At 40.4% G+C, this 12906-nt stretch overlaps 1 protein-coding gene and 1 non-coding gene across 2 annotated transcripts in view; both read right to left on the reverse strand.

The window, feature by feature from the left end:
- CAB39 (calcium binding protein 39) overlaps positions 1-12906 on the reverse strand; it is a 103398-nt gene that overhangs the window by 53948 nt on the left and 36544 nt on the right. The window contains exon 2 of the mRNA XM_021676868.2: positions 3469-3625. Within this exon, the coding sequence (XP_021532543.1) occupies positions 3469-3582 (114 nt within the window). The 5' untranslated portion in view covers positions 3583-3625. The remainder of the gene's footprint in view (positions 1-3468; positions 3626-12906) is intronic.
- Positions 11056-11163, reverse strand: LOC135273697 (U6 spliceosomal RNA). The gene has a single exon (XR_010341513.1). It is a non-coding gene; the product is annotated as a U6 spliceosomal RNA (small nuclear RNA).

The raw sequence follows: 12906 nt of genomic DNA on the forward strand, positions 1-12906 counted from the left end.
GAGAACTGCTTGAACCTGGGAAGGGGAGGTTGCAGTGAGCTGACAGCGTGCCACTGCACTCCAGTCAGGGCGACAGAACGAGACTCCATCTCAAAAAAAATAATAATAAAAATAGAAATCCCAAATCAAATGATTATGATATTCTATCTAAGAAGTAATAACAGATACAGATGACACAACAACCATGCTGCTTAGTTACCCTGAACTGAGGTACCACCTTAGTTCCAGTACCATCGCACTCCAGCCTGGTATTATTATTATTATAATATTTTTATTGAATTTTAGGTTTTGGGGTACATGTGAAGAACATGTAAGACTGCTGCATAGGTATACACATGGCAGTGTGGTTTGCTGCCTTCCTCCCCATCACATATATCTGGTATTTCTCCCCATATTATACCTCCCCAACTCCCCACCCCCTGCCATCCCTCCCCTATTTCCCCGCCACAGACCCGTGTGTGATGCTCTCCTCCCTGTGTCCATGTGTTCTCATTGTTCAACACCCGCCTATGAGTGAGAACATGCGGTGTTTGATTTTTCCGTTCTTGTGTCAGTTTGCTGAGAATGATGTTTTCCAGGTTCATCCATGTCCCTACAAAGGACACGAACTCATAGATTTTATGGCTGCATAGCATTCCACGGTGTGTATGTGCCACATTTTCCCTGTCCAGTCTATCATCGATGGGCATTTGGGTTGGTTCCAGGTCTTTGCTATTGTAAATAATGCTGCAATGAACATTCGTGTGTATGTGTCCTTATAGTAGAACGATTTATAATCCTTTGGATATACAACCAGTAATGGGATTGCTGGGTCAAATGGGATTTCTATTTCTAGGTCCTTGAGGAATCGCCACACTGTTTTCCACAATGGTTGAACTAATTTACACTCCCACCAACAGTGTAAAAGTGTTCCTATTTCTCCACATCCTCATATACGTCTTCTTTTGTAAAATGTCTGTTCATATCCTTCACCCACGTTTGAATGGGCTTGTTTTTGTCTTTTTTTTTTTTTGAGATGGAGTTTCACTCTTGTTATCCAGGCTGGAGTGCAATGGCGTGATCTCGGCTCACCGCAACCTCCGCTTCCTGGGTTCAAGCAATTCTTCTGCCTCAGCCTCCTGATTAGCTGGGACTACAGGCGCGTGCCACCATGCCCAGCTAATTTTTAGTAGAGACGGGGTTTCACCTTGTTAACCAGGATGGTCTCGATCTCTTGACCTTGTGATCCACCTGCCTTGGCCTCCCAAAGTGCTGGGATTATAGGCGTGAGCCACCACGCCCGGCCGGGCCTGTTTTTTTCTTGTAAATCCGTTTTAGTTCTTAGATTCTGGATATCAGTCCTTTGTCAGATGGGTAGATTGCAAAAATTTTTTCCCATTCTGTTGGTTGCCAATTCACTCTAATGACTGTTTCTTTTGCTGTGCAGAAGCTGGGGAGTTTGATTAGTTCCCATTTGTCTATTTTGGCTTTTGTTGCCAATACTTTTGGTATTTTAGTCACGAAGTTCTTGCATATGCCTGTGTCCTGAATGGTTTTGCCTAGGATTTCTTCTAGGGTTTTTATGGTGTTAGGTCTTATGTTTAAATCTTTAATCCATCTGGAGTTAATTTTAATGTAAGGTATCAGGAAGGGGTCCAGTTTCTGCTTTCTGCACATGGCTAGCCAGTTTTCCCAATACCATTTATTAAACAGGGATTCCCCTCATTGCTTGTTTTTGTCAGGTTTGTCAAAGATCAGATGGTTGTAGACATGTGGCGTTGCCTCTGAGGCCTCTGTTCTGTTCCATTGGTCTATATCTCTGTTTTGGTATTATTAATGGTATGTCATATGTATATATTTTTTTGAGACGGAGTCTCACTCTGTTGCTCAGACTGGAGTGCAATGGCACGGTCTCAGCTCACTGCAACCTCTGCCTCCCAGGTTCAAGAGATTCTCCTGCCTCAGCCTCCCAAGTAGCTGGGATTATAGGCGCCTGCCACCTGCCCAGCTTATTTTTGTATTTTTTAGTAGAGACAGCGTTTCACCATGTTGGGCAGGCTGGTCTCAAACTCCTGACCTTGTAATCCACCCGCCTTGGCCTCCCAAAGTGCTGAGATTACACGTGTGAGCCACCGCGCCCGGCCTGGTATGTCATACTTTTTACTGTTAAGTACTTAAATGTGTGTAAGTGTAAGAAAATGGCTGCTTACTGTTAGCATATAAATTCAGAGTCAGGAATGATGATGATGCCCAAGAACCACAGACTGGTGAGAACCACATTGGTGGCTGAGATAGCAACATCTTTGCCTTCTGACAGTTCAATGTACACAAATTTCATTTAATGCACAAATTAAAAATATTGTATAAAATTACCTTCAGTCTATATATATATATACACACACACATATATGGTGTATATAAAACATAAATGAATTTCATATTTAGACATGAGTCCCATCCCCAAGATATCTCATTATGTACATGAGAATATTCCAAAATTAAAAAAAAAAATCCAAACTCTGAAACACTTCATATTCCAAACATTTTGGGTAATAATTCTAAACCTCTACAATTTACTTAGAGAAACAAAGACCAGATCACGAAGGTCCCATGTGTTACAAGAAGAGACTACACTGAAGATGTAAAGCAGAGATGATGTTTAAAAAGTACAGTAAGAAGGCTACTGCTAAAATTACAAAGACTAAAAATCACAAAGACTATGACCAATTTCTTCAAGAAAGAATGGAAATCAGAATGATTCATAAACAATTTAAGGAGTTGAACAAGATTTAGTGGAAAATGATGTTTTAGGGAAGAGAGGGCAAGACACAGTGGGATGAAAGTCAGGTTTTGGACTGTGGTAACAGAGTAGATGGAGATACTTGGCATGGATACAGAGAACACAGAAAGAAAACCAGGAGGGGTATCCTGCCTGGAAGATTGTGGGGGAAGAACTGATTTCAAAAATCAGGTAACTGTGACATTTGTATCTCTCAAGCTACCTGTTTGGCCTTCTTTCAAGTGTACTTTATTTCCTTTTGTTCTTGCTCTAAAACTTTATAATAAACTTTCCGTCCTGCTCTCAGCCAATCAACCAACCAAGCAGATAACTGATAACTGTAATCCTAGAACTTTGGGAGGCTGAGGCAGGAAGATCGCTTGAGGTTAGGCATTTGAGACCAGCCTGGGTAACACAGCACAACCTTGTCTCTACAAAAATAATTAATAATAAATAAGAATCAGGTAAAACACTTCAAGAATGAAATAAACTCAATTTAAATAAACTCAAAAACCTGCAAGTTAGAAATCTATTTGTTAGATGAAAGTACAGAAGAAAAAACATGTTGCGACAGCAGCATATGTTGCTTTTTTAGATGTTATTTTTAAAACCCAAAATAAACCCAAATTGGGACTTACTGATTTCTCACATAAATTGTCTTACACTTGCTAATTAAGAGATTTCAAATATAAATAAAGCCAAATCCATACCTTTTCTGCTTTTTTGTCAGAAATGTCTTGCTTTTCCAGAACGGCCATGCTTTCCTTCAGATTCTTCACAATGTCTGCTGGAGATTTGTGAGACTTCCCGAACGGGAACGGCATGACGGCAGGGGCAGGGGCCTCCACTGCACTCCGCCTGTGCTACCTGCAACACAGCACAAGGCTCATGTGAGCAAACACTAGAATCAAGAGAAGACAGACTTTGTAAATCCTCATCTGGGAAGAAAACCTGTGTTTGGGAAAGTCATTTTACATAACTTTCAAAATAAGTAGGAATAGGGAAATCCATGAATATATGCAAGAAATGATAATACATATCGCTTAGAATTACAGAACACTGTATTTTTCAAAACATTTTATTTTTCTTTTCATTCGAATCAACTGCTCTCCTAACCACCTAAATGAGGACAAACATGCTGACTGCTGCTGATGAGGCAGGGAGCAGCAGCTCCCACTCACAGGGCAACTGCTACTCCCAGGCCTGATGCTGAGTACTAGAATTCTTCATCTCATGGAACCCTTTCTAATAATCTCCTGCTCCTCTTTACCGGTGAAGTCTAGCAAGGTTGAGAGTCAGGCTCAAGGTACTAACTAAGTGGTCAAACTTAGGTCTGTCTTGATCACCACACTTTACCTCGAATTGACAGGTATCTATTATACAACTGAGGCAAAAAGTTAGGTAAGGTGTTTAGCCAAACACCACTAGTGACAGCCTACTATCTAGGTCTCTCCAGATGCTCTTTTCCTGGTGTTCACGTTCCTCCTAAGCACCCCAGTGGGGTGCCCCGAATACGGCACGTACTTCCTCAGCACACCCATCCTCTTATTCAGGCAGTCACAGGGTCTCAGAGCTAGAGAGAAGCCTGGATGGCGGCAAAAACCTCTCGTTAGATTCTCTAATCTCCTATGTGACAGTTGTCAACATGTACTCTCTTTGCCTGGATTTGACCATCTCCTATGAAAGAACTCACTGGATAAAACTTTGGATGATGAACTTCTGGAAGTTCTTAATTTTTTGTGGGCAGTAGGAAACAACATTTCAACCACATAAACCACAGTATTACATCATCTAAAAGGAGGACATGCAACTGTTCCAAAAAGGCACTATGAAGAAACAAAGTTAACAAGACAAACAATGGAAGTCACTTGGGAACATATTGGAAGTTACCATTTTTCAGTAAAAAAACTAGAAATTAAACTCACAGGCACTAAACAGTCTCATATCAGACACCAAAAGATGATACTTTTCAGAAAAACCTTATGGATAACTTAGATCACTGGTTTTCAGACTGTAAGTTTCAACACGCTTTATTTAACTGCCCAGGTGCTCCCCACAAACACCCAAGTAAGAAGAGGTGGCTCTCAGATACCAACCCTACTTTGTTTTCCTTCTATATAAACACAAAAATACCTCCATTGCATAGTATCTTAACACTGCTTTTGAGCTTTGCTTAAGATTTCATTTGATGAAAAAACTTGAGTGTTCTTTTCCCTTAAGTTTGAAATAATGACTTACATATTTTTTATAAAGAATAAATGTTTAAAACATGCAAATGAATGCAATGTTAAGCCTACAACTAAATCATAAATAAGTATGTTATTTCTCAACATGTTCTGATGTGAACTGTTCTGACCAATCTCTAACCCCAAATATTGCCTACCTCACCTTGTCACCTTGTAAATCCTTTTTTGATAAAATTAAAACTACATTTTAATTAACGAAAGAAAAACAGTCTAATGCATATCCTTTGTCTTAGGTTCTTAAATATCCAAGGATTTTTGGGTTTGTTTTGGAGACAGTCTCGCTGTGTCATCCAGGTTGGAGTGCAGTAGTGTGATCTTGGCTCACTGTAACCTCCACCTCCCAGGTTCAAGTGATTCTCATGCCTCAGCGTTAGCCTCCCAAGTAGCTAGGACTATAGGTGTGCGACACCACACACAGCTAATTTTTGTATTTTTAGTAGAGATAGGTTTTCACCATGTTAGCTAGGCTGGTCTCAATTCTTGGCCTCAAGGGATCCACCCACCTCAGCCTCTCAAAGTGCTGGGATTACAGGTGTGAGCCACCATGCCCAGCCATAAAATCCAAGGATGTTTAAGTCCACTTCTAAATAACTTTTCTATGCCTACAAGTTTGAACTGACATTAGGAGAGTCACTCTCAACTAGCTGTCATATGATCGCTCTACAAGCTAGACGGGACACAAAGCCTGGATCATTCTTTTCCATTACTTTTTCCTTTGGGCAGGAGGGGCAAGCAGGTTGCTTCTCCAAAAACAGTGGATCACACTTACAGTATCCTCTGAAAATATTATCTTTCCTATCTGTAACTCTGCAAATAATAGCAGTGATGTGGAGGGTGGGAATGTTTAGTGGTATTTTGCAGGATGTGTTATGGTGCTATGCAACAGAGATATTTTCAGCTCTGGCTTAATGGTGAAAGGGATATGACTTTCCAGGGTAACAGAGGTTTTAAGTCCTATCACACACCAAATGCTGGTTATAGCAGAAAGAGTATAGCCACCAAAGAGAACACAAATATAAAATGCTTCTGTGTGGGTAAGAGGAGGCATGACATAATCATTTCTGTTAATATACCAGGCAGTTAAGATTTTACGGAACATATGAACTAATAAGAATGTATTCGGAAGAAATACAGGCCAGGTGATGTGGCTCACATCTGTAATCTCAGCATTTTGGGAGTCTGAGATTGGGGGATTGCTTGAGGTCAGGAGTTTGAGACCAGCCCCAGCAACACAGTGAGACTCTGTCCCTACAAAAAATTTAAAAATTAACTGGACATGGTGGTACATGCCTGTGGTCCCAGCTAGCTACTCAGGAGGCTGGCTGGAGAATCACTTGAGCCCAAGAGGTGGTGACTGTGCCACTGCACTCCAGCCTGAGTGACAGAGTGAGACCCTGCCTTAAAAAAATTAAATAAGAAGGAAAAGAAACACAGTAACAACTACCCAAAACAAGAAGTAACATTCCTCAGCAGAATCCAATCACACTGGTAAAGTTAATAAATCATTTTTCATGATTTAGTTTTAAAAATACAGTTAAAGGCTGGGCGCGGTGGCTCATGCCTGTAATCCCAGCATTTTGCGAGGCCAAGGTGGGAGGATTCCAGCACTTTGGGAGGCCGAAGTGGGAGGATCACAAGGTCAGGAGTTTGAGACCGGCCTGACCAACATGGTGAAACCCCGTCTCTACTAAAAATACAAAAATTAGCTGGGCATGGTGGTGTGTGCCTGTAATCCCAGCTACTCAGGAGGCTGAGGCAGGAGAATCGCTTGAACCCAGGAGGCAGAGGTTATAGTGAGCAGAGATCCCACCACTGCACTCTAGCCTGGGTGACAGAGTGAGACTCTGTCTCAAAAAAAAAAAAAAAAAAAAAACCTCTTTATTTTTAAAGTATGAGTGTAATAATTCTCAACAATCATTTATGTCCTCAGGCTCATCAACTCTTAATACAGTTACCCAAGATTTTGGTAAGCATAAACAAGTAAATAACACTCCCCAAAACTTCTGCATGACAAAATTTGTTTCTTATGTTCAGGTTTGCTAAGTATTAAGCTTAAATGTCTTACACAGTCATGTAGCTGCCTGATGTGGTTTCAGTCAATGATTGACTGCATTATATGACAGTAGTCCCATAAGATTATAATGGAGCTGAAAAATTCCTATCACTTAGTGCTTTGTGTTACAAATACCTACAGTATTCAACACAGTAACATGCTGTACAGGTTTACAGCCTAGACAAGCTATATCATATAGATTACTATGTAGTTGGTTATACTATCTAGGTTTGTGTAAGTACTGTACACTCTATGATGTTTGCACAATGACAAAATTGTCTGGTGCATTTCTCAGAATGTATCCCAGTTGTTAAGCAACACAGGAGTTAATTCCTTCACAGGATAATGTGTGACCTTCAGACAATGCTCAAATGATACCAAAGGCACCTTTAAGAGTGAACTCTTCAGCTGGTACTGATTTCTACCAAGGAGGGAACACTGCCTTCCAAAGGACCTGGGGTCCACCATCAAGCCATTCAGAATACTCTTGTTACCTTGAAGGATGTGAAGCACATGGGCACGTATCTGAGTTTTGAAACTGACAATCCCTAGAGTATGGAGATGCCCAAGTTGGAAGTAACAATGGTTCTAGAAGGGCTACAGTGGTATAAAGATATATTTCACCGTAACAATCCACCTGCCTCTCTCATCTCCCCTTTATCATCAGCAGTATTTCCTTTTATACATATTTAGAAGAACTTAAAGGAATAACAAGAATCCACTGGTAAGATCTTCAATAGCTTTTCACTGTCCTTAGAATAAAATCCAAATTCCTTGACCAAAAACCCAAAAACAAATGCAATAAAAGCAAAGATAAATACCTGGAGCTTAATTAAACTAACGTGCTTTTGCATTGCAAAAGGAAACAGTCAGCAGAGTAAACAGACAACCCACAGAGTGGAAGAAAATCTTCACAATCAATACATCTGACAAAGGACTAATATCCAGAATCTACAACAAACTCGCACAAATCAGTAAGAAAAAAACAAATAATCCCATCCAAAAGTGGGCTAAGGACATGACTAGACAATTCTCAAAAGAGGATATACAAATGGGCAACGAACATAAAAAAAAATGCTCAACATCACTAATGATCAGGGAAATGCACACCAAAACCACAATGCGATATCACCTTCTTGCTGCAAGAATGGCCATAATGAAAAAATCAAAAAATAGATGTTGGCGTGGATGTGGTGATCAGGGAACACTTCTACAATGCTGGTGGGAATGTAAACTAGTACAGCCACTATGGAAAACAGTGTGGAGATTCCTTAAAGAACTAAAAGTAGAACTACCATTTGATCCAGCAATCCCACTACTGGGTGACTACCCAGAGGAAAATTGTGGAACCAATCCAAATGCCCATCAATCAACAAGTGAATAAAGAAACTGTGGTGTGTAGGGGGTGTGTGTGTGTGTGTGTGTGTGTGTGTGTGTGTGTGTGTGATGGACTACTACTCAGCCATAAAAAGGAACGAATTAACAGCATTTGCAGCAACCTGGATGAGACTGGAGACTATTATTCTAAGTGAGGTAACTCAGAAATGGAAAACCAAACATCGTATGTTCTCACTGATATGTGGGAGCTAAGCTTTGAGGACGCAAAGGCATAAGAATGGTAAAATGGATTTTGGGGATCTGGGGAGAACTGGGGGAAGGGGGTGAGGGATAGAAGAGTACAAACAGGCCAGGCGCAGTGGCTTACGCCTGTAATCCCAACACTTTGGGAAGCCGAGGCAGGTGGATCACCTGAGGTCAGGAGTTTGAGACCAGCCTGGCCAACATGGGGAAACCCTGTCTCTACTAAAAATACAAAAATTAGCTGGGCATGGTGGCGCGTGCCTTTAATCCCAGCTACCGGGGGGCTGAGGCAGGAGGATGGCTTGAACCTGGGAGGTGGAGGTTTTAGTAAGCTAAGATTACGCCACTGCCCTCCAGCCTGGGCAACAGAGCGAGACTGTCTCAAGAAAAAAAAAAAAAAAAGACTACAAAAATGATGCAGTCTAAACTGCTTGGGTGATGCATGCGCCAAAACCTCACAAGTCACCACTAAAGAACTTGTCACCAAATACCACCTGTACCCCAATAACCTATGGGGAAAAAAACTAAAAATAAATAAATAAAATCCAAATTCCTTACCATGGCCCTCTAGGTTTTACCTATCCCCAACTCACAGCCCAGCCTCTGGCCTTGATCCTAGAGGTTCAGACACACTGGTGTCCTTTCTGCTCCCCAAACTAATTCTAAGCTAGAATATCACATTTACATATATGGTAAAATAATAATTTTAAAATTTAGATATGGGCGTATGGGTTTTGTTACTGAATTTTTCTGTTAATGTCCTAACTTTTTCTTAATATTGTTTTAAAACAGCCTTAACTATGTTTTAGACATAACTGAAGTTCACGAAGATAATGAACAGAAATAGATATTACAATTAAAAAACTCATTTGGCTTCCAAATACAATTCCCTTGTCCCTTAAAAAAATGGTTTTTTTTTTTTTTTTGAGATGGAGTCATGCTCAGTCGCCCAGGCTGGAGTGCAGTGGCACAATCTCAGCTCACTGTAACCTCTGCCTCTCACGTTCAAGCAACTCTCCTGACTCAGCCTCCTGAGCAGCTGGGACTACAGGTGCCTGCCAACACGCCCAGCTAACATTTATATTTTTAGTAGAGACGGGGTTTCACTAGGTTGGCCAGGCTGGTCTCAAACTCCTGACCTCATGAGCTGCCTGCCTCAGCCTCCCAAAGTGGTGGGATTACAGGCGTGAGCCACCTCGCCTGGCCAAAAATGGTTTATAATAAACCTCAGCAGGATTCCTTGGGCTAAGCCAAAATTACTAATGTGACTGGGACAAAGCCAGATGCTGACAGGATTCTAATGGGCTGTGGCAATCCACACCTACTATGGAGACAGGCTTGCTTCTGATGATAATTATTGGTGTATGTTTGAATCCCAAAGTGGTGGTGTTGAGGGGTGTTAACATATTACTTTCATATGAAATGAACACTTACAAGCTGAATCTGCATGGACATTTAGTTTTCCCCTTTCGCTTTCATGCCCTGCTCTCCACTAGTTGTTTTCCTCTCTCTCCCAATGCCCTTTCCTTTCCTGCATCTATTTATTTCTTTATTTTCCTTTCTGAATTTAATTCAATGACTCATCTCTACTCCAATGTTGATGTCCTTCAAGGTTCCACTCTTGGCTGTCTCCCTATATTCCCTCTGGGTGATCTCATCTATGTTTTCAACAATCTGAAACCCATTTCCAGCCCGACCAATGGCCTACCTTTCCAACTCTGCTTCCTACAGATGTCCTCCAGGCAATCCAAATCTCCTCTAAGTCCTGCTTCTTTTTCAGTGCTCCCCTTCACAGTGAATAGATCCACTGTTCACCCCATCACTAAACTTGATTGTCACAGCAAAATCTACTCAACTCTTGCACATATATTCAGCTCACGAATTTAGTCAATTCTGTTTTCTAAGTCTGTCTTTATAGACATCAAGGCTAGACCCTCAACATTCTCCACAAAAGCCAGGAGTTGTCAGTGGGGTCAATATCACCTCTAGGGGATTGCTATGGTCTGAATATACCTCAAAATCTATGGGTTGGAAATTTAATTCCCAATGCAAGTGCTGGGAAGTGGAAACTAATGGGAGGTGTTTAGGTCATGAGGACTCTGCCCTCCAGTCACTGTAACAAAGGCTTATGGGAGTGGATTGCTCTCTTTTGCCATTGTGAAGACACAGCATTTGTCCCTATTTTGACCTTCCAGCTTTCACTATGTGAAGATGCAGCCCTCCCCAGACTCTGAATGCCAGCATCTTGATCTTGGACTTAAGTCTTCAGAACTGCAAGAAGTATCTCTCTGTTCTTATAAATTACCCAGACTGAGATATTACAGCAGTACAAATGGAATAAGACAGAGACGCTGTGGGAAATCTGGCTGTTAACGATTGGGACATTTACTGACCATCGAAATACTTTTTTTTTTTTTGTAAATATGGAATGTTTCACAAACTTGTGTGTCATCCCTGTGCAGGGGCCATGCTAATCTTCTTGGTATCATTCCAATTTTTAGGGTATGTGCTGCCAAAGTGAGCATCGAAATCATCATTTTAAAAAAGACATTGCTTTTCCACGCTGTTGTTCACATAAGCATATCCTTCTGCTAGTTTCCATATCCTCTGAGGTTGAGGGTGTGTGGGGGGATCAGAATACAAAATCTTTCCATCTATTTCCGCATCTAAGTCCATTACTGAGAGCTAAACCTCTAGCTTTTAAAAAATGATCATACTGATTATGCAAAATTCAAACATTAAAGAATTACATAAGGTAGAAAGTGAAAGTCACCTGCAAAGCCTGTAAGATACAGTCATTATTAATAGTTTGGAATATATTCTCCTTTTTATTACTTGCTTTGTGTTTGTGGGGGTTTTTGGTACTAGAAGTCTACTCTCTTCTCCAAACCAGAGGATACCAGAAATGGCCACTTCTATCTTACAAAGCACGAAGACATCAAATCACTGCTCTATCACATTAATATTCTCAAGAATATTTTCAAGAGTACAAAAAACATCCCAAGAAAGTGCTGGAGAATATACAGAATACCCATTGGGAAAATAAAAGCCCACACTATTAAAGTTAGGCCCGTTAGGTACTGCCCATCTTTGGCAATCTGATTGCTTCTGGCTTATGCGACACACTCCTATTCATCTATATATTGACAAATACTGAAGAGAACTCAAAAGGTCCACAAGCCAGTGAACAGAACATTCATTAACTCCAAAACTAACTGTGTATTTACTATATGCCTCAAACTTAAGGCATCAAGAGTGCCTGCTCTCAAGACACATTCTGGTGTGTATGGATGTGGGCGTATGTGTTTCCAGACAATAATGAAAAGCTGCTGAATGACAACACATTCCTAGACAGCTGAGCTCACAAGACTCTACACTAACATATGTGTTAGATCTGACTCATGAACTTCGTGGTCAAATACAAAAAGCACAAAGAAAGAAAAAAACCCACACACCATAAGATAGTTGCTTACAAGGATTATAAAGCTTCTTAAGCAGTCATGGAGTGTGAAATGTAGTACATGCATCAATGTATATTCTTTTTAGATAGCTGGTTCTAAGACTTAATCCCTTGCTTCCAGCATTATTGTTACTTAATTCAAACAATAACTATTTACAGATACTGTATTAGGTGCTAGACTATATTTGGTAGTGCAGAACAATTATTTAAAGCACAGTAGTTAATTATATGGCCTTTAAAGATAGCCTGGGTTCAAATTCTGACTTTGTTATGTCTTAAGACATTTCTAAGCCCCCTTTTCCTTATCTCTAAAATGGGAAAAGCAATAGCTACTTCACAATATGGTATACGAATTAAAAAGTGCTTAGCATTCTATCTGTATATAGTATCTATTATATAAACTGGATAGCAACATAAAATGGAATAAAATGAATGAACTTATTGTTCTATAAGCCTACATCTAAAAGTCTTGATTCAGCTTCTGATGAATGGGACACAAGCCTTTCTTAGCTGCAAATAAATTGTGATAACTAAAAATTAAAAATAAAATTAAAAATAAAATTGAAAACTACATATGGAGAAGTAAAAAAATAAAAGATATGGTAACTTAGGTTCCATTAAAATAAATCAAGAGCAGCTTTAAGAAGTAGCTGAAACTCTGGGTAATTTATCAAGTAAAGAGGTGTATTTAACTCATGCTACTGGAGGCTGAGAGGTACAAGGTCAGGTGGTAGCGTCTGGTAAGCTTCTAGTGAGGGTTTTGTGCCATATCACAACATGGTGGAGAAGCAGAAGGGGAACTGGACAT

The sequence above is a fragment of the Aotus nancymaae genome, unplaced genomic scaffold, assembly GCF_030222135.1.
Source record: "Aotus nancymaae isolate 86718 unplaced genomic scaffold, 86718_ANA_hifiasm-v0.15.2.pri h1tg000008l, whole genome shotgun sequence".
Lineage (NCBI taxonomy): Eukaryota > Metazoa > Chordata > Mammalia > Primates > Aotidae > Aotus > Aotus nancymaae.